At 40.8% G+C, this 22169-nt stretch overlaps 1 protein-coding gene across 1 annotated transcript in view; it reads left to right on the forward strand.

Moving 5' to 3' along the window:
- gabbr2 (gamma-aminobutyric acid type B receptor subunit 2) overlaps window positions 1-22169 on the forward strand; it is a 207594-nt gene that overhangs the window by 176415 nt on the left and 9010 nt on the right. Inside the window, exons 14-17 of the mRNA XM_023959777.1 lie at window positions 15174-15284; window positions 16886-17110; window positions 17485-17667; window positions 18306-18435. Of these exons, the coding sequence (XP_023815545.1) occupies window positions 15174-15284; window positions 16886-17110; window positions 17485-17667; window positions 18306-18435 (649 nt within the window). The remainder of the gene's footprint in view (window positions 1-15173; window positions 15285-16885; window positions 17111-17484; window positions 17668-18305; window positions 18436-22169) is intronic.

Here is a 22169-nt window from a genome sequence, read left to right on the forward strand (position 1 = left end):
CCATCTCTCAGGTGGGACCCTGCTGTGGTGTAATCCGTGCAGCCTCCAGATTCTTGGCAGTGGCAGCTGTGTCCTTGGGGAAGAGACAGTGGTAGACCAGTGACAGCTGTAGTAATTGATTGTTTAACTTGTATGGATTTCCTGCTAGCTGCTGATGTAGCAGAGGAATGATCAAGCTGAACTGGACACACCATGCAGCCCATGCAGTCAGGAGTTTAACACATCGGCTGTATTTTGACAATCATTTTTAGCCCTAAATTCAAGTTTGCTTGAAATCTATCGTATATACCATATTCAGGTGTGGAGGGATATCACAGACATGAAAAACTAACTTAGCATTACTGCTTTTGCTGCTATTGTCAGGCATAAGGTGTTGTGCTTGTTAGAGTCAAGCTTTGTAGGTGGGGAAAAAAAAGCCTCTGGGAGTGACTGACTCACCCAAGCTTGTGTGTGTGTGGGTGTTTGGGGGGTGTCTTCCTTTCATTCAGAGGCTGTAAGGTGCTGACAGAGCTGTCATTTTAAGTCAATGGCCATGAACTCACTGTACCAGTTCCTTCAGGCAGCTATTGATGCTCATATCGTATTACACCACTTCATGCCCTCAGCGTAGCACACTGGCCGTGTTCTTTTCACTACTTGCCCCAAAACCAGGATATGGTAAAGAGCAGGGGGTGCTCACACTTTTTTGGTATGTGAGCTACTTTTGAGTCGACAATGTCTTGAAGATTTACCTGTGTGCGTATCTGTCAGACAGAATTTGCGCTCAGTGAATTTAAACACACATGTGCACTGAAGTATGTTTCAGAAGATGTCCGATTGGCCGTTCTGCATGTCGATCATGTCCCGTACTTCTCAGTGAGGACTTTGAATGGCTGGTGGATTTTTTAGAAATACATTTTTTTTTGGTTATTTATCTTTACTGACCTGCGATCTACCTTGAAGATCGCAATTGAGGTAATGAGCACCCCTGGTATAGAGGATGGGGTGGTTGGATTTATTATGTTTCTGCAGTTGGTGTACATGTATGTGTCCAAGTTTGCAGGATTTGTTTAACCCTGGAACTGTGTCTCTTTGACGGTTGACCGATCAACGTGAATCAGCTGATACGGATGCAAAGAAAAGCAGCTTTGCATGTCGGCTTTGCACCGAAATGCCACACATAATCAACATAAAGTGTTGAATAACGGTGCAAAGCCACTTTTTTGGCTTCAGAATCCACTGGAATAATGTTAATTGTATAAACGGTTGAAGAGTTGCGGTTATTGAAAAAATGTTAGTCTCACTCCGATCATCTGTTGATCTATTTTTACCCTGGAGAACCCACAGGGTCAAATTTAACCCTTGGCTTTTTTCCCCTTTTTTTAAAATTTTCTGGCTGCCAGTAATTGCTTCTTCCCAAAATGAACAACCAAAAACCAAATTTGTTTAAATAACTTTAAGAGCACTGAAGAAACGTCTTGTTGGGTTCCAGGGTGAAAAAAAAAAGCCTTTTGTGGTTGTTTTTTACTATAGTTATTCCGTTTTTAGCCTAAATAAAAAAATTGGGGTCATTTTGTAGAGGACCTGTAGTTCATTAGAAATGCACCTGAGTTGTGGGTGGGACTGTTGGCGTGGAGCAACCCCGCCCATTTTTCCCCTCCCGTTGCTGAGAGCTCAGAGGAGCCATCGTGTTTTCTTTGCCTCAAAATACTCTCTTTTTCTGACTGCATTTTTTCCTTTGTCGCCCAATTAACGGCAATTTGAATAAAGATCTACTCCAATATGCTATGTTAAGATTAACTTTTCTTCATATATGTCTTCCATCGTTAGAAAAGTGACACAAGAACATGTAGGAAACACAAAAAAATATGATACACATGGAAGTTGTCAAGGTGCAGGGGTGGCTCGAGAGCCGGTAGGACCCAGGCGCAGAGACGGGAGGCAAACGGGTTCAGGGCAAGTGGGTTTATTTAACTAACAAAAAGCGCTGCAGAGCAGGATTACAAAACAAAAACAAAAACTTACTTGGCGTGGCGTGGCATGAAACAAGGAAACATGAGCGTGGCAAAAACATGGAGACATGAACACCATGACAAAAGGTATAATGGACCAACCCAGGAGGAAGGCAGAGACAAGACTTAAATACAGACAGGGCAGACAAGACACAGGTGGACACGATCAGGGCTGATGGGGACCAAAGGAAGTAAAACTCAAGAAAACAAGACAAGACAGGAAACCTTTCAAAATAAAACAGGAAACAGAACCAAACAGGACAGGACAAGAACTAAAACGAAAAACAAGACACAACAAACTGAAACCATGACAGAAGTGGGTCTTTAAACAAATGCGTCGACAAGTGTTTATTTCTTTTAAGATTAATTGACTTGTGTCTAAATTTTTTCAAACACGCTGACACATTCTCACACAATATGAGACTGTTTTGACAATGAAAAATATTTTTTTTTCTGTAACATACTTTCTTGCCTCTAGTCGAAAAGAAGCCTTTCTCCTTAATCACTCAAGAATTGCACAATATTCAATGACAATGTGCAGACTTCATCCACACGTCTTCCACAACCCTGTCGGCAATGACACAAAGCCGTTAGACTTTCACCCACCATGCAGCCCCAACTAGAACAGTGTGCAGATGGATGCTTTGATGCAAGCTGCTGTTGCAACACAAAGTTGTCTTCAAGAATGGCTGGCAGAAAAGCAGTCCGATCCAATGATTTCTGAAGCCTTAACTTAAGCAAAGTAGCAGTTATTACCACAGCATTTGCATATTCTAATGAGTTCAGTGTTCCCAGTTTACAGCTTACTCTAATGATGCATTTAGCTCTCCCTAAATCAGCGCCCTCACAAGCTCAGGAAGCTGTTTGTCTGTCCTGCCATGATTTTATTACAATGCATGTTTGTTAAGAAGGCTGTTATGAAATCCATGTTTCTATTTGGCTCCTACTATACTACTAATGGTAAATGGCTTATACTTATATAGCGCCTTTCTTCCTACAAGGACAAAGCGCTTAACAGTCACAAACCTATTCACCCAGTCACACACACATTCACGCACACATTCACACACTGGTGGCGGCTCCGCTGCCAAACACAGGCGCCCGCCTACCACCAGGGGCAAGGTGGGGTTCAGTGTCTTGCCCAAGGACACTTCGACTCATGGGCGTGCAAGGCGGGAATTGAACCTGCAACCTTACGATCATGGGACGACCGCCCTACCGCTGCACCACGGCCGCCCTAATAGCATTTATTACATACCATGCCTGGTATAATAGATGCTTACACATAATTTGTGGATGTGGTCGTGTTATCAATAAGTTTATATTGGGACAGATTTTTGAACATAAATAATTAGGCCAGTTGTTGGAACACATCCAGCGAGGTCAATCTAAGAAGGATATTTGATAGACATCTATCAATCAAAAGGCCACACTCCCTTTTGTGTATAATGGAAGGTCTTATAGAAAATTTAATCAAGAAATTTATTAAAATTCACAAGAATCTAAAATAAGTGAAGTACATTTTGCTCATATTGCACAGATTAAAATTGGTTGGAAAATTGGGGGAAAAGTGAGAAAAGTTGTGGTCTTTACGTGAAATCTTTTAAAGATTTCTCACAAAAGAGCCACATTACAACTATGGAATATTTTTAACATGATTTGTGCACGATATATGTGATATAAAAGTTATACATCACTGGTTCATGTGTGAAAAGTCTATTAGACATAAATGGAAGGGTCGTGGAAAGCCACACATTTGCGTATGCATCTCGCAAAAATCACGCACAATTGAGTAAGATTTACATAATTATTGCATTTAAACTACGTAAAATCTGCATAAACAGTATAATTGTCAACCGAACAAAAGTTTGAAAAACTGAATTCAAATAAAGACCCATCGGCCAAAACCCTCAACAAACATCTGCACACATCAACTAATGCCGAACGCAAGCAACACTTGAATTACGTATATCACGCATGTATCACGAAAGACCGAAATTACATGCGTGGAAAATCATCAAAATGTACATAGCGGCTGTGTGACACGGCCTATGCATAAGGCGCACTGGATGACAGTTGTAGTTTTAGTGTGTTCAACTGAAGTTTATCCTGTTCGGTCTGCGGCCTTCAGCGTGTTTTGGAGTTTGGCCCCCTGAGCAATCGAGTTTGACACCCCTGCTTTATTTCAGTGAATGAAGTTACAAAGGTCCATAACCCAAAAAAAATGAAAAATTCATCAGATAAAGTTAAACATCTCAAGTAAACTTCAAATCACCTTTTACATATGTCAAAACAGAGTTTGCAAGTTCTCCCCGTGCATGCCTGGGTTTTTTCCGGGGACTCCGGTTTCCTCCCAACGTTCAAAAACATGCTTCATTGGTCACTCTGAATTCTGAAATGTGAGTGCGTTTGGGTGTGTGATTTGTGGCCCTGCAACAGACTGGCGACCTGTCCAAGATATGTCCTGCCGTCGCCCACAAGTGGCCGGGTTTGTCTCTGGCAGCCTCGTGACCCCGAAAGGGACAAATAACTGAATAAACATGTGTCAAAACAAACACGAGTATACCAATGTTTTTTTTTGCTTAACGTTTTTGCTTTTTGATCCCACAGCAGTGCTGTCTCAAGTTTCCTTGTGGTGCAGAAGTGAGTGCTTCTCTGCTGCACAGATCTAACACAGGCACAGCTATGTGCCGTTCTGATTAAATAAGTGAACTAAGTGGAAGGGTCTGTTGATTTTGCCGTTAGGCTCAGTTGGCTTGGGTGGTGACATCTAACTTTTTTCTTTGAATGCATCTGACACAAAACAGTCTCATGGCGCGAAATGACTCCTCCGAATGCTTGAGGGCCCAAGAGGCGCGAGGTTGGTCAGAGAGGTTGATGGGAAGATTTTGCTGTAAACAGTGTTATTTTGGTTTGCTATAATCACCCTTTCCAGAGTTCGCAACACGTCAGATGATGGAGATAGTACAAATGTGTGTGGAGATAATTACATTCATTACATTGAAGCACAGCTCCTGTAGCTGTATGCTCCACAATCCATCAAGTGGAGCGGCTTCATGGTTTACTAAAGTCGCACAAAAGCATTTTGAAGGATTCTTGAGCGCTGTGTACAGTGTAAAACTGGTTAGGGTTAGTAGCCACAATTCATTCGTGAAGTGCACTGGAATATAAGGTGTCCTTAAGAGAATCTTTTATACAGAAAACATGGTTATGTTGTATCACAGTTCCCTGGTTATTTTGTTAATAATCTTTAGAATAAATGATCAGGTCAAATCCCCAACATGCCTGCTCTGGGGCCACTGAGCCATTATTACTTTATTTTTATTTTTATTTTGCACAGATATGGTGAAAACCCCCTTTCTCTGTGATTTCATTGATTGATTGCGTTAACACCTTATTAGTTTTGTTGTTCACCTTTCTCCATATCCCCTCAGGGATCGCCAGAGTGAATCGGCTTTCACTGATTTGCACAGGTGGTTTGGCAGAGATTTTTACACCGGATGCTTTTCCTGAGACAACCCTATATTCTATCCGGGCTGGGGACCGGATTTGGAAGGACTACTGTAAAGTGTTGCATATCAGTGCAAAGCTGTTTTTCTCTACATCAGAATCTGCTGGAATTAAGTACATTGCGTTGAAGACTTGCGGTAGTCATAGGAATGTCAACACTCCAGCTAAAGCACTGGTGTTAAAGGGTTAATAATAAAATACTTTAAGGCCTATTAACCCCATACTTATGAATGCACGTTTAAACGAAAATCTGTGATTTTGAGGTAAAATTATTTTGGTTACCAGTTAAATCCATAAACAAGGAGTTAGAGTTGGGTTTATATGATAATAAATTTGACTTTTGCTCAGACACACCTTCTATCATGAAAACACTTTGCACGCCATCTGATGGTCAGCTGCTCACTGGGGGAAAGAAAATAATTCTTTGCCAAATGTTACAGTGCCCTTTTCTTCACAAAAAGAGGAACAACAGAAAAGAAAATCCTTTCAGAGTTTGATTATGCCATTCCCAATACACCCCAGTGGGGGTTACCAGGTCATCGGGTCGTGATTCTACCAAAGGGATTAGTTCTCAAATGGGATTATACCATGGTCCGGGTGAATACTCGATTCTGATTGGCTGCTGGGTGTGCATTAAAAAGTGATATACCACGGGATAACCGCAAGTTCCAGTCACCTAGCTTAAATGTTTTGTATCACTGCGCCGGCTTCTTTTAAACAACCTTTTGCTTCATCATCTGGACAAAAATAAGCGGTAAGAGGAGAACTTTCTCTCTGAACTGATGCTTTATTCAACCCATCGGAATGATCAGCATATATATATCGCTTTATATCGCCGAGTCTTGAATGCAGCGGTGGTGTGGCACGACGCGGACTATTTGTTACGTGGTGCGGCGCGACCGTGTAATAAATAGTCAGCTCTCTTTGCTTTGAGCGCCAGCAGCGTCTGCTGCTCTGCCACTGCTGCCCCTTTGCATGTAGGTCAGCCTTAACCCTTATCCCTATTCTGCTCCCTCCCTTGATTGCTGTTCTTGCACCTCCCTGCATCTCCAGGACTTTGTCTTTTATGTTCCTCCTTATTTTTTAGAAGCTTACCTAACCAGATTAAAGATTCATTTTTGACGTCACAAAAATGTTATACCGACCACGTTTGTAATGTTCTGAGCCCTGGACATGACACTTGAAAAAAGAAAGAAAGAAAGAAAGAAACAAAATACACAAATTGTTCCCTTAAAATATTAATTTGCCCAAAGATTTGTGTTTCTTTTGCACAAATTAGCTTTTTTTTAATTTTGTGTGCACAAATTGGCATTTTATTGGCATTTGTCATTTTGTGTGCATAAAAGTGACATTTTGTAGCTCCAAATTATTATTTGGGTTTCACAAATTAGTGATTGTAGTCAAAAACTAATATTTTATTAGCAGTTTGGTGGCTATAAAGTAAGATTTTGTAGTCACAATTTCATAATATGTGGCCACAAATGAGTATTTTCGGTCCACAAATTTGCATTTTGATAGCATTCTGTGGCCACATTTTGTGTGTACACATTTTTATTTTATTAGCATTTGCCATTTTGCATGCACAAATTGCCATTTTGTAGCTGCATAAAAGTATTTGGTGATCATAAATTAGTCTTTTTTGTGAGCAAATGTGCTTTTGTGGGCACAAATTAGCCTTTTATTAGCATTTTGTGCACAAATGGGCATTTTGTAGGTGCACATTACTATTTTGTGGCCACAAATTAGTGGTAGGAACTGATGGTACTGAAATACAAGTTGTTGTGCAAAAAATGGTAATATGTAAGCACAAGATGCTAATTTTGGCCACAAAATACAAATACAAAGCTAATTAGTGGCAACAAAATACTAATTTATGCGCACAGCATGTTAATAAAATGCGACTTTGTAGCCATTAATTACTTATTTGTGTTTACAAAATGCTAATTTATTTCTGCAAATAGAGCGGCCAATGATAAAACTATAAACTAATGAACACATCAGTGCACCTGAAAAAAATGTCAACATCTCAAAGTTCTAGAAGCATTTAAGTCTTTTTTACAATAAGGACGCCTCCATGTTGGAGCCAGACATTGTCAGTAAGCATTGATTGGTCTGAGTCAATGTTTCCATGGCAACCAACTTGCCTATCAGGAGTAAGCTTGTTAGAAGACCTTAAAAGTGTGCTTGGGAGAATCTGTCACACCAGACCACATACTTTTATTGAGGCATCTGATTGTTCAATTTATAACTTGCAATAAAGAAACAAAATCATGAAAAAAATATAGGATTAGCAAGAGCATGTTAGTATTTCTTTGTGCTCTACTGTTAATCCTTGGACTAAACACAATAACTACACTTGCTACATAATTTTTAATCTCTACAAACAACAACAATGCTTCCTACAGCTTCCATCGACAGCAACTACATAATCTTCATCATAAGACATATCCTACAAATACTGCAGTTCGGTATGAGCTCAGGTAATATAATGCATGCTATAATGGGCAATTTGTTGGCACTCAAAATGACCCATGTGCATGTTAGTTAGCTGCTAGTGAGAAAGAGAGAATTTCCTGTTTCGTTTGTGGCATGCCTATGGTTGCTCCTCTAAAGCCTGTTGCCTTTATTGCAGTCAGACCAAGATCCACATCTACAAACAAGTCCAGCAGCTGTAATGATAGTCAGTGGAAATCAGAGGATTTTCTATGTGGGTGGTCTTTTTAGTTGCAAATTTTTAAGCTTTTGCGTAACTTGAAAGGGGTATGGCAGCGTTTAATGAGGGATTAGCAAGTGAACCACCAATCAAGTTGCCTTTTTCTTCTTATACACATTACACATTTGAGGTTTTTGAAGGTGTTTTGTTTCTTTCAGGGAGCCTGTGGTTCCTCATTAATTCTGTTCAGTTTGAAAATCAAAAGACTCGTTTGCAATGGATAAGTCCTCAAAAGGAGCACATTCAAGAGTACTTACAATCATGCACAAAGACTTGATCAATATTGCACGGCAATTGGAAACAGAACTGTCAATTTTCAGTTTTTAAAACGTAACTATGTCAACAACAGCACCAAGGTTTCACCCTATCCCACCCTAGGCAAATGGGGTAAAAAAAAATCTTCCTATATTTCTAGGTTTTTTAACGTTGCTTCCCGTCTCCCATTCACTAATCACTTTCTTTTCTACATCTCTCCATCACTCCATTCATCTGGTGCCATCGCTCCACAGACAAGCTGCCAGCACTTTGTGTGCCGCAGCCCTCCCAGAGTGATCCCGTTAGAAGGCCAATCCTGTGAAAAATGACAGTAAACTGGCACTCACATACTGCCATCACCCCACCAGCCCCCCAACTCTGGAGCCGCCTGCCACATACAGCTCTGTTGCCTGGCAACTTCTTAGACAGCATTTCTCCAGAAGGAAGAAAGCTTTGTTCTGCTGAGCTGCGATAAAAAATAATCAAGCCTGTGAAGCATTAGATCTCATTTTGTCTTATTATTGACATTAGTGACACGAGTTTGGTTGGAACTGCAGGTATGCATGTCTTTCGTACCGAAGAATTAAACTATTTGGTAATACTGAGGCTTAGTGACATTTATTGTTTAAAAGAAGAGTGTATAAATGACAAACATGCACATGTAACAATCACAGCTGCTTTTATAGATCCACTCCAATGAAAATGGTGTTTTGTTTTTTGAACACGCTCTTGTACCATTCTTTTTTAATGATGGAGGACATATATAAAGAAATTTAAGATTAAAACTGCATTTCTTTATTCAAATCCTTGTGAACAAAAACTGCAGTTGGAAAAAGCTTGTGGTTGTTACATACAAGCTCCCTGCTATGGAACCGATTCTGTAGCATAATTAAAAATAAAAGTCAAAACCAGAAATGCTTTTTCATTTTCAAAATGAAGCTGCATTTTTTGACTCAAAGTAAAATAAAAAATCAATCCACTAAAATACTTTTTCATTTTCTACTTCAACACCGCTTATTCTGTCACTTAATTAAAATGATAAGGAAAATGGTATTTGACATTTCATTTTCAAAAAGTTCTCTGGTAAATGTGAAGCAAAATTCATTTAGAAATGTATAATTTGACAATTAAAATGGATTAACAGAAATGCTTTTTCATTTTCAAAATGTAGCTGCATCAAATGACTCAAAATGAAAAATAAAAAATCATGACGTCCATGCGGTCCTCCTTCGGACGCACCGCGGACAAGCTTTTTTTCTTCGGACTGCCAGCTGCCTTCGCATAGCGGAGCGCGAAGCTCCCGATCTCCGAAGGCGGAAATACTGCTACGATCAGAGAAACCATCATTATGCAAATTTGTGCTAAAACATTAGCCATGGAGGTACTTAAAACTCTGAACGGGCAATGAGCATCTTGCATGTAAATATGTGGGAATTACATCCTCCTTTATTTTGTCCGGGACACCACTGGAAACACAAATTCATATGATGGTTTTTCAGATCGCAGAGGCACTTCCGCCTTCGGAGATCGGGAGCTTCGCGCTCCACTATGCGAAGGCAGCTGCTCGTCCGAAGAAAAAAAGCTTGTCCGCGGTGCGTCCGAAGGAGGACGCAGAAGGCGGAAATTGTGCTACGTAGTCCTGAGAAGCTGTGTACATGATCAGAAATTCACAACCATCACAAAGCCCTCTCCTCTGCCGCTAACACAAAGCTACACTGCTCCTAGCATGTGTCTCTCAGCAGACGGACACACGGAAAAAGCAATGATGTCATCGCCCCGCCTCCTCGCTGGAAATGCTTTTTCGAATTGAAGATTGCGACAATTTTCGCAGGGTGGATGTTAAAATGAAACGGCAATCCCCTCTTTGTAATTTCGTTTTAATTATGACACAGAATAAGCGGTTATTAAGTAGAAAATGAAAAAGCATTTTGAAGTATTGATTTTTTATTTGGATGCAGTTACATTTTGAAATTTAAAAAGCATTTCTGTTAATCCATTTTAATTGTCAAATTAGACATTTTTAAATGAATTTTGCTACACATTTACCAAAATTTTTTTTGAAAATGAAATGTCAAATACCGTTTCATTATCATTATAATTAAGTGACAGAATATGAAAAAGCATTTTGGCGGATTGTTTTTTCATTTTAATTTTGAGTTAAAAAATGCAGCTTCATTTTGAAAATGAAAAAGCATTTCTGGTTTTGACTTTCATTTTTAATTATGCTACAGAATCACTTCCATACCCTGCTCCGCTCTGTACTCATGCATTCGCTGGTAGACAAATAGATCCATGTATGTCTTTGTTTTTCTCGTCTGAGCTCAAAACTGTACAGCTGCATAGCTCCACTATAGCTCACCATTTTGTTGCACCTGCAATGTTAGGTTGGGGTTGTGAGGAGCTGTAAGCTAGTGGGAGTTTGTGTAAACAAAGGGATGATCAATTTTAATTTTAAAGCCATATTTCCTGGATCTTCATGGTCCACTGCTTTAACCTTTTCATTGGTCTTGCAGCCCATCTCCCTATATCATCGTTGTCAATTTTGTTTAGTTTTTATTTGTAAGTGTTTATTTGGGAGTGTTCATTTGAAGCATGTTGAGGGGCTCTGTGCTCACGAGAAACTTAGTAGTTAGTTGCACACAGGAGACAAGTCATGGGTTTTTGTTGGAGTAGGGGATACACGAACCTTGAAAAACTGGTGGCCTGTGCTTGAGTTTGTTTCTCGTATGTCCTGTGAACCAGAAACCAGTTCTCACTTTTTTTACTTCTATGTTCCTTTAGTGGTTCCATAAAGAATAGTCAGAGACATATTTCCTGTGAAAGTTTTCATTAGGAAGAAATTAAATATCATAGAGAAGGGAAATTTCAAAAACAATAATTTTTCCTGGTCTTTAAAATAGGCCTTTTTGACATCGTAAAACTAATATTAATTGTAAACATGGCCTACATATCTGTCTCCTCTTCCAGTCTCCAAGTAAAATCCTCTCTTATAATAAGGTCAATAATGCTGCTGCCAGTTTATTAGAAGACCCTCTTTGCATAATCAAAAACTGATTGAACTGAGCAGACAAAAGAATGTTCCATTATAACAAAAGTACATCAATCTGGTAAAAGATTGAGCTGCACAATTAAAATCGCAGACTTCAGTCTGAGACACAGATTTCTCCTCCATATGCAGAGTAATTTTGGTCCTTCGTAAGGGTGAAAATGACACGTCTGTGCATCATCTCTAACCCACTCCTGCCATTTTGTCTCCTCCTTGTGCAGTGGTGAAGAAGCCCAGAAAACTGACAGGAAATCAAGAGTCAAACAGCTTACTGAAAGATGTAAAGGTCATATATCATGATGTTGTAGAACAGGGGTGTCAAACTCTTGGCCTTGAGGGCAGGGCTCCTGCTAGTTTTCCAGAAATCCTACCTTTGCTAGTGGTTACCTGGATCAGGTGTGTTTTGATGGCAAGGTTGGTCAGAAAAGTTGTTGGTTATCGGCCCTCAAGAACTGGGTGCTGACACCCCTGTTGTAGGGGGAAAACAAGTGCCAATATGCTGTCCTCAGCCTTGAGCTTTGTCTTTTAATAATGTTGATTTGACCCTTACCCCTGTCTTTTTAAAGTGCCATCTATGTAAATTAAGTCGACCTATGTGTTAAAATCCACATTGAAAACGTTTTTTATGGGAAACATTGGAGCCTAAGCTAAAAAAGACTGACAGAACACCACTAAAGGCTTGTTCACACCGGGACGAATTTCGCCGGCGATTTTCGCCGACGTTTAACGCCTCGTGACTAAACAAAGGGCACCAACGAGAGTGTGCACACCGACGCGAAAAAACGCCAGGCGTTAAAGCGTCAAAAAAAAAAAACGCCTCGGGTTCGTTTTTTTTTTCCGACGCGTCGCGTCGAAATCTCCTCGACCAATGAGAACGGCGCTTTTGCTCACGTGTCTGGAGCTTCTGAAGTTACAGTAAAACACAACTTGGGGGCGCTCAAACAAAACTGCCTTGCTGAGCACACATACCAGCGAAGAAGATAGACGCCAAGTAGCGTCTACACACAGCCGCGAAGCAATAATGACGGACATTCTAAAATATCCCCGAACCAAGCACCAGTTGGAGCTACTGGTGCTTGAAATATTCATGTTTTCTTTGTTTGATTCTGACAAGCATGTAAATACTTGCTCTCTTCTTCTGAGTGAAAAGCGACTTTCAGAAGCGTAAAGTTGCGCAGCGCCACCTTCTGTACAGGAGTATTTCTGTTTTACATTAAGCGCCATCTAATGTCAGGGAATGAAATTGCATGTTCACTCCACTCATCGTCAGCGAAAATCGCCTGGGTGTGAACACAAAAAACGTGGCGAAAAACGCTGGCGAATAACGCCTGGCGAATATTCGTCCCGGTGTGTACGGGCCTTAAGCCAACAGAACACTGTATGGTAAAGGATTAGTATTTGAACTTTCAGTTGACTTAGTGGCCCTCCTGTAGCTCTGGTACATTCACAGGTTCTGATTTGCTGTTACGTCCAATGAAATGAGCTGATTGGAAAATACTTAGCTCAGACTGACAAGAGCAGAAGTCACTTAGTTACAACTGCCCTTTGGGTGGATACAGGCTTTCTTCAGGTAAAAAATGGGCTAATCTGTAGAGGGCACGCAAGTTGTCCAAGTGAAATATCAAAGTCGTAGACTGCTTGGTGTGCCTGTATGACGTCAATGTTCTTGCCCATTTTTTTTCTACAGACAACAGGTCATAGAAAGCACTTAGCACGCAAGGGTAAGTAAGGGAGACGCAGGTGACACGCAGGCAAAGATTTTTCATTTTGTCAACCCCTCTGAACCTCCCGCACTACTGTTCAAGTGCTGGTCAAGTTCAAGCATCCTCTACTTCCAGGCCAACTGTTAGAAATGAGGATATTAGACAATCAGTGTAGTTTGTGTGGGTATCCTACGACACATCCTGTGCATGCAGCATTTGCACACAGTCTGTAAGGCACCAGTACTCGTCTTAGCATCATTCATGCGTCATGAGTGCGTGTAACACACATTATCCTCTCAAATACTTCAAGATACACTAACCACAAACATAACAATGGTACCGTTTTCATGGTGTCCCCCTGAAGTGGCCACTGCAAGACACACCTGTTCTCTCCTTAAGATGCAGCCCTTCCTGTCTGCGCCCCTCTACAGCAGGGTTGGGCAAATATTTTGACTCACGGGCCACATACGGTTCTAAAATTGGATGGAAGGGCCAGACCAGGAGCAGATGCGTGGAGTGAGAAAGAAATAACATGGAATCTGGATGAAAACATTTGAATTGAAAATTCTATTTTAAAACAGAGCATTTTAGAGATTTTAGGTTAAAACCTTTGTTCTCATTTTAGAGCCAATTGCACCAATTTCATAGACAAAAAGTCAGAAAAACATATACTGATATAAACAGACGTTTTATGGCAGTCAAACTCCTCACTGCCCACTTTATAGACTTTTCTCACACAGACATGAACATTTTCACCCTTTTCTCGTGTTTTAATTCTCAAACCTTCATAAAAATTAGGTCCAGGATCTTAGAATGAAAACAAAGATCTGATCGATCACAGATTTCTGTAGATCTAAACAGCTCCGCGTTTCTGTACAGGAGACACGGCACAGAGGAGATTGATTGACAAGGTCTCCAGCCAATCAGGACACAGAACAGGGTGCGCAGTTTAAAAAACGCAGCATAATTTCTCTAAAAGAACGAGCTAAACCGGAAAAGATGAACTGCGACGTAGAAAAGGGAAGACTGTCTTCTGCTATATTTGAAAGGGATTTTAGAGGGTTTCAGGTTGGAGCACAGACTGCAGAAGGGGGGAATGAAATGACACGTATGCGGGTCTTGATCATGTGGCCAGATAAAAAAACAACAACAAAAACATGGGTCTCTGATATTGTTCAGTGGGCCGGACCAAACATGGAGGTGGGCCGGATCCAGCCCGTTTGCTCACTCCTGCTGTTCTACAGGACCGAACAACCCCAAAACCTGCAGCACCTGCACAGATGCATGTGACTAACCGCATTAGCAACATTTAAACAATGTTTAAGGGGGAATTTGTCGAGAGTCATGTGCAATTAGAAGAGAAACAGAAAAGACGATGAGTCAGTGTGCAGTGTCTGAAAATTTAAGGGTGAAAGTATGCTCTCAAAATGTGCATTCTCTTCCTGCTTTCTGTTCTGTTCACTTGTAATACTACTGGAGATGTCTGTGCACACAAATACACTCAGCCATCTGAAAAAAGATACTGGACTGCAGACAAGTCTACCGAAATACTTGAAAACAGCATGTTTACAGCAATGTTTATTTTCTGGATTGCAGATGAATCCTAGCTTGAGTTTTTGCTTTGCTCAGCAGGATTGTGGAGAATAGGGATGGGATTTATGAATGTCTACTGACATCTGACACAGACTCTAATTTGGCCATTCAGTCACTTGTGTTTTTGAGCCGTGATCAAAAGATATATGTAAAAGTAAATAAATCTAAAACGAAAAAAGAGGAATGTGACTGGGACAGAAGGAATACTTTCTCTTGTGAAGGTCAGACCCTTCAAGCCATCATTTAAAGAAACAGCGAACTGTCTCTGCTGTCTTTTTAATGTGAACCAACTGCAAAAGAAATGTGGTGGGGGTTTGTTTTGTGTGTCTGATGTGGTTCTCTTTTACTTTGGTTTTCAACAGGCAGACCCCCAAGGTCGTGACCTTGCAATCCTACCCTTTCTGGAGCACTGTGAGAACACCCACATGACCATTTGGCTGGGCATAGTCTATGCCTACAAGGGACTGCTGATGGTAAGAAAAAGCGAAACTTCACACCATAATACTAAATCTGACGCCTACATAAACACACATTTGAACTCTGTTCTGATTTCATACAGTGTTGTGCAGTGGTTTGCTTCTCCAAATTAAGGTCTCTTAATTTCTTTTTATTTATTTTCGGTTCCTGGTCAACGCCACAGTCGCATGCTTGTGGCGCTCAGCAGGTGGCACCGTCTTAAAACTCAAATTATTGCAAATTTTTTGTGAAGAGCGATCCAACCATGGTCTGGAAGAATAGCCCAGTGGCTAATAAAAGCAAAGACATTAAAAACAATCACTTGATGTCTCATCTGAGGGCCTGACAGTCCTTCAGATTCAGGTAATACAGCTGCTACTGCTGCAGTTTCCAACTTTTAAGCTATTGGTCGAAGTAAGGAGATGTTATTCCTTATCAAACAACGAAACAAAAAATAGATATACTGTAGAAACAAGTGGACGACTTGGAGCAACACACCAAAAGCTACAACCTGGTAATCACTGGACTAAAGATCAAACCACGGTCAAATGCTAATGCAGCTAATGCTAACCAGTGGAGGAGGAGACCAGCTAAGCTGAAAAACAGGTGGAACCTTTAATCAAGAATGAAGGGATTTCCCTGGATGTAAATAATATCGAGACCCACCACCCCCTCCCCAGGAGTATTTCATCCCTGCTCTGCTCCATTCTGATGCCTCTACTTGTAGACGACTAGATCCATGTACGTCTTTGTTTTCCTCATCTGAGCGGGGAACATGGCAAAAAACTGTAGTGCTGGATCGCTATAATATTTATCGCCGTTTTTTTGCACCGTTAATGTTAAGTTTGGTTTGTGAGGGGGCTGTAAGCTAGTGGGAGAGTGTAAACAAAAGGATGATGGGAAATAGGGGAGGGCCCACTCTATTCCAACTGTCCCACCCACTACTCAGAGGTAAATTACTTAAGAACTCCTGTTGCTCTGCAAAAAAAAAAGAAAACCACTCAGGTTTTTCCATTTGGGCTGAAAACTGATTAATTATTAAAATACATATATATGTATATACATATATATATACATATATATGTATATATTTTTAATTTTTAATTTATTTTTCTGTGTTGTGTCTTAAACTTGCCTTAAATGGTACTAAAACAATGTCTTCTGAACATGCGACTGTAAGGACACTTCCAGAAATTTTGTTTTGCACGTGATATGTCACAATAACAATAAAGCCTATTCTATTTTAATCATTGTTAAAGGGCCCAAAAAGGATTGGAGATACCCAAATGTGTACGCATGAAGAAGAGAGGTAGAGCCAAAAGTTTCATACACAAAAAAATGTAAATTTAGGATGTTCCTCTACTCATGTTTGATGAGCACGTGTCTCCATGACTCCTTCAATCCCCCCGCCTTTAAACTTTTATTATAAAGGCAAAGCCCTCTGCTTGCTACATAGTGAATTATGCAGCTGCTGCTGTAACTGTTTCCCCAAACAGTTTGCTTTTAAATGTTAATAAAGCTGTTCTTTCTTCCCCATTTTTGTGCCAAGAGATTATTTTAGTTTTCTCTTCCGCTGTTTTCATCTGTCCTTAACCTTTCGGCTTGTCCTTCCTTGCAGTTGTTTGGCTGTTTCCTGGCATGGGAGACCAGGAACGTTAGCATCCCCGCTCTCAATGACAGCAAATACATTGGAATGAGCGTCTACAACGTGGGCATCATGTGCATTATTGGTGCTGCGGTGTCTTTTCTGACCAGAGATCAGCCTAATGTGCAGTTTTGCATTGTGGCTCTGGTGATCATCTTTTGTAGCACCATCACCCTCTGTCTGGTATTTGTTCCCAAGGTCAGTTTTTTCTCTGTTTTTGACACAGATTTTGCATTGACATAAATACTTGTGATTTTTTTTGCACATTTGAAAACATTTCTGCACCTCGGTTTCCTGGTTTCTTATTTTGTTGTTTTATTTATTTATTTGAATTACTTTAAATTACTTTTGAAAAATTTCATTTCTATTCTGTTTCATTTTTCTTTTAATTATGTTTTGGTTTCTGAATTTTGGTTTCGATATCTAAAATGTAATGTTGTTTTTTGTTGTAGTTTGTTTTGCTTTTTTAATTGTCGCTGTGATCTTTAATATGTTTTTGCGTTGAGTGATTTGCACCTCAGGGCCACCGTACATGAGAGTATTTGTGACCGATACACTAACGTCTTTTGTAGTTAATCACCATGAGAACAAATCCAGATGCAGCCACTCAGAATCGGAGGTTAAAGTTCACTCAGAACCAGAAGAAAGAGGATTCAAAGACCTCTACCTCAGTCACCAGCGTCAACCAGGCCAACACATCTCGACTAGACGGGCTTCAAACTGACAACCACCGGCTTCGCATGAGGATAACAGAGGTCTGAACCAAACAGTGACTCTTCTGTATTCCATTCTGTCTCTAATCATCATTCTAGAGGGCAGGACAGCAGAACGATTGAGTGGGTAGAAAGGTTTTTAATGCAAAGAAAAGAAAGAAGACATTTGAAAGATAATTAAATGAAAGGTACAGTCGCCAGTTCAGAAAAAGACGGGAGAAAGATCTATCATCGCAGGAGCAGAATAGCTCTCCTGAAGGCAGTTCATATGGAAATTTCCATCAGTGATTGTCAGTCATTTGGTTACCTCTCATTACAATAATTGTTTAAAGCTGCTCTGCAGATTGCTGTGATTTGCCGTTCTTTCTTGTATCTGCATTTTATAAAATTGCAGAGTGACAGTGGCTGACATTTGGGCTTTCCCATCACTTTAATTTCTATTCCATAACTGGAACACAATAACCCCAACTGGTGCACATGGACATGTTTGTGTTCAATACAAGTCCTCTAAGAGGAGAGAAGAAACTTGTTGTTGTTATTTTTCATCTTTTATAATATGTTTTGAGTTTGAAAACCATGACTTTTTGCAATATACACCCAAAAATCTATGCTGTTGAAGTATTTTAGTTTACTTTTACTCATTTCAGTAACGTACAACCTTTTTTGTTTTGTTTAAAAAGCTGGACAAAGAGCTGGAGGAAGTGACGATGCAGCTGCAGGACACCCCAGAGAAAACTCCCTTTATTAAACAAAACCATTACCCAGATGCCAACAACATCCTCAGCATAAGCAACTTCACAGATGGCAAAGGTGAGAAGCTGGTTGGGTCTGACAAGTTTGAGTGGAGGTAACTTTTTCATGAAGTGCTGCAGAAGCTCGAAAATGACTTTCACCAAGTTTACATCCACGTTAAAAATAATGTCCTCTCAGTGACCTCTTAGAACAAACTGTATACGTTTTATTTAAAACACCAAAAACAAAGATTAATTCAGCTGAACAAATAGAAAGAACTTTATTTTTCTCTTTCCTGCTGCAAATCCACTTCTGGTGTTAGGACATCACTGTGAGTAATCAGGAGATGTCCTCTTTGTGGCCTACCTACCAATTCTATCTGCACCCTTTAAAACACACGGCCTTCATCCCACAACATTACACTCTCCAGCACACACCAACACACACACTAACACACATTATAACACAAGGAAGGTGGGACCTCTAATCTTCTGTCCCCTACCCCCAACCCTGGTGGGGGAAACCGGGGCCGTGTCCCTGGGGTGCTGGCTTCCTGGGCCGGGTGGACCTCTCTCCAAGCAGGGAGAAGGATCCCTGGGTTAACTGGTGGGACCATGAAGCGGGGATCATATTACATCTGAGCTGGATGGTCTCCAAGTCCCTGTGGTGTCAGCTTTGATCGTTGGCCTTGAGCGCTGGGCCTCTTCAAAATTCCAATAGTGGATGAGCCTGGTCAGGCCATGTTTACAATGCTCTTCGTGGGCCCCCCGCTTCTCTTGGGTGTCCTTCTCCAAGGCAGGGGGCAGGCAGCCCCTGCCTTGCTCTCTTCTGGACATCCCATTGGGTGGCTGCCTGCAGCGTGGCGCGGGTCTCCTTTGGGGGACCCTTGCTTGCGCCTTGAGTTGGGGTAGTGGGTTGCTCGCCAGTCCTGAGTGGTGGCGGGCTGCTTGTCTGGGGCTGGGGGTGCTCTCCGGGGGCGGGGCCTAACGCTGGGTCCCTAGCCACGGCAGGGAGCCTATTCTTCTCAATAACCTGATATTATAATATCTTATAAATTATATTATAACCTGATAATAACCTGATCTCGCTGCAGGACACTACATTTGAACAGACAATACACATAATAAAGCTTTTTTGATGATAAAAATATCTGAAATTGCTTCAATCATACAGATTAGTGGACAAATATATATTTTTTTATCATAAAAATAAATATCTCATGTTGACAGGTGAGTCAGTACCACACCTGACTGCAGGTTCCTGGTTTATTGTGCTTTGTCCCCTGACACTTTAACACTTAAATTGTCAGGTCTGCAATGTGTAAATAACTGGTTTTATGCTTTCACAGGGAGGTGTTTGTTCCATATTATGGTAAACGATAAGACGGAGTGCAGGGCAAATGAGGTCAACCACCACAATATGAAAATAGCACATGGAAAAAAATAAAATACAAATTATGTTTGTGTTTTTGAGCCGTAGAAAAGGGCTGCATCTAAACGCCCTAGAATTGATCCTGCTTCATCCTGGACATTGTGAAGTTTGCTGCTTCTACTTGCATCAGCAGTTGTTCCAACACAGAAGCATAATTCTGCATTTGAACAGACTGATGTACTGCGTCAGTGCAGCATGTATGATGCATGAGGCAGCAAAGGGTGGGCTATCAAAAGCTGTCAGATCTGTGGGAGTTTACAGATTAGTGCAGCGAATTTCTCCATTCAGAAAAATCCTGAGTTAACAGAACTAAGTTAACTTTGTGTCCAATGTGTATGCTCTATTTCTCTTTTTGTACTGTGCAGTCCTAAAATTTCTTTCATTTAAATTGTTTAGTACCTTACGTGTGGATGGAGCCAAGACAGAAATAAATTTCTGGTTAAAACCTGCTTGACATGCTGCAGTTTTATCTTCTTAACTGGGTTTAGAACCAGTAGAGTGAGAAGTGAAGCCATAATTATCTTAGTTAAAAACTCTGCACAAGCAACCATCTGTCAGACTGTTAGTGTTCTCTTTATATGTATTTCTTAAGAAAGCCCAAATCAAAATTCTGCTGCCAATTTAAATTGGCACTAAAATATTCCACATGTAATTTAAGTCAGACAGTCAAGCCGAAACACAATATTTACATTTTTTATTGCATTAATTGATGGAAATACAACTACCGTCAGCTGGTTGTCGATTCGGCTCAGTAAGGTGACATGTGGGCTTAAAAAGATGAATCTACATGTTTTAGCTTAATTGTTTGTGAGGACTTTCCTTCTTGCATTGTCATTTGAGAGTGACTCGTCACATCTTGAATTTAACCCTTGTGCTATCTTAGATGACCCCACCCTTACATTGGCGTGTTCTCCCTACCATGACAAAGGTGGATAAAGGTGGAAAGATTTCATGTAATCCATGGACACCAGTGAAGATCACAAATCATTGAAGAAAAAAGGTTCAGCGCACTGTCTAGTGGGTCAAGATGACCCAACTGACACCGTTAAAGTGCCTAGGATAGCAAATATCAATCCATCCATTTTCAGAGCCTGTTGGGTTTTTCTGAAATGTTGGGTGAAGGCGGGGCACACCCTGGACAGATCACCAGTTTGTTGCAGGGCCACACAAACACTCACATTCGCACCCAGGGGCAGTTTAGAGAAATCCATTTAACCTACGAAGCATGTTTTTTGGACTGTGGGAAGAAAAAGCCGCAGTGACCAGAGATAACCCAAACGCCCAAACCCTACCCAGAAGGGACCAAGCTGGGCCAAAAAAAAAGCTGTAAAGCTGTTAGGCAAGAGCAGTAACCACTGCACCAACACGCCAATGCCCAATGCAGAAATAAACAGTAGAAATCAGAATGAGAACAACAGATCTTTTTAAAAACTGTGGGAAACATTAGATATTTCTGTCTCTCTGGGAGCCAGTTTGACGACTTCCTGTTCCGCCTTAGTCAGAGGAGGACTTAAATAAAAAAATAAAATTAAAGGAAATTTTTATTCCCATTGTCTCCATACAAATAAGGAAAAAATAAAGTTTCAAAGGGAAACAAATGGCAACAATCAGATTCTCCTCCATGTTGGTTTTGGCCTCCACCCGCTGATCACATAACCAACACATAATGTGCCAAAGCTGAGTTCTTGATTGGTTTGATGTGTCGTGAATTCTTGATGAAAGTTGGAATTTTTGACCTCTGTAACTTGGCTATGCATTATGACCCACAAGTCACGTTTGGTGTGAACGTAACTTAAAGGCGTATAGATAGTTTATTGCCTCAAAAAAGATTTTCATGTATCTACAAGAAGCTTCAGAAAGCGGCTGGGTGGCTGCCGGTAGGACCATGGGAAATCAGGGTTTGATTCCCAGGGGCTGCGATGAGCTTCATCCAGTGTGGGGCAAGACCCTTTGCGCTACTGCCTAACCATGTAGCCACTAGGGGGCTCGGGTCTGGATCTCCCTCTGCTGGTCCCCAGTCCAGAAAAAAGCAGGGTTGTGTCAGGAAGAGTATAGGTCATAGGTCTCCTTAGGGTGGCCCCTAAGGGAAATGAGCCGAAAGGTGAACAACAACAACAACAAGAAGCTTCAGAGAAAACAAGGCAGCACACAAAGTCACACTGCAACATAGCAAAGAAGAAAAAGAAAATCACAGCCCCTTTAAAATATGACCACCGTGTAAATATTTTCTCTGGATATTTTCTATCATAATTAACAGTCATTCATCTCACAGCATTTTTAGCTGCAGTCTTAAAAATCCATTGTAATCTTCGCCTGAATTAATTGGTGACTGTAACTTGAGAAGAGTGTCAACAATGATTACACTCACTCACAGCAGATGA

The sequence above is a fragment of the Oryzias latipes genome, chromosome 11 (genome assembly GCF_002234675.1).
Source record: "Oryzias latipes chromosome 11, ASM223467v1".
Taxonomy (NCBI): domain Eukaryota; kingdom Metazoa; phylum Chordata; class Actinopteri; order Beloniformes; family Adrianichthyidae; genus Oryzias; species Oryzias latipes.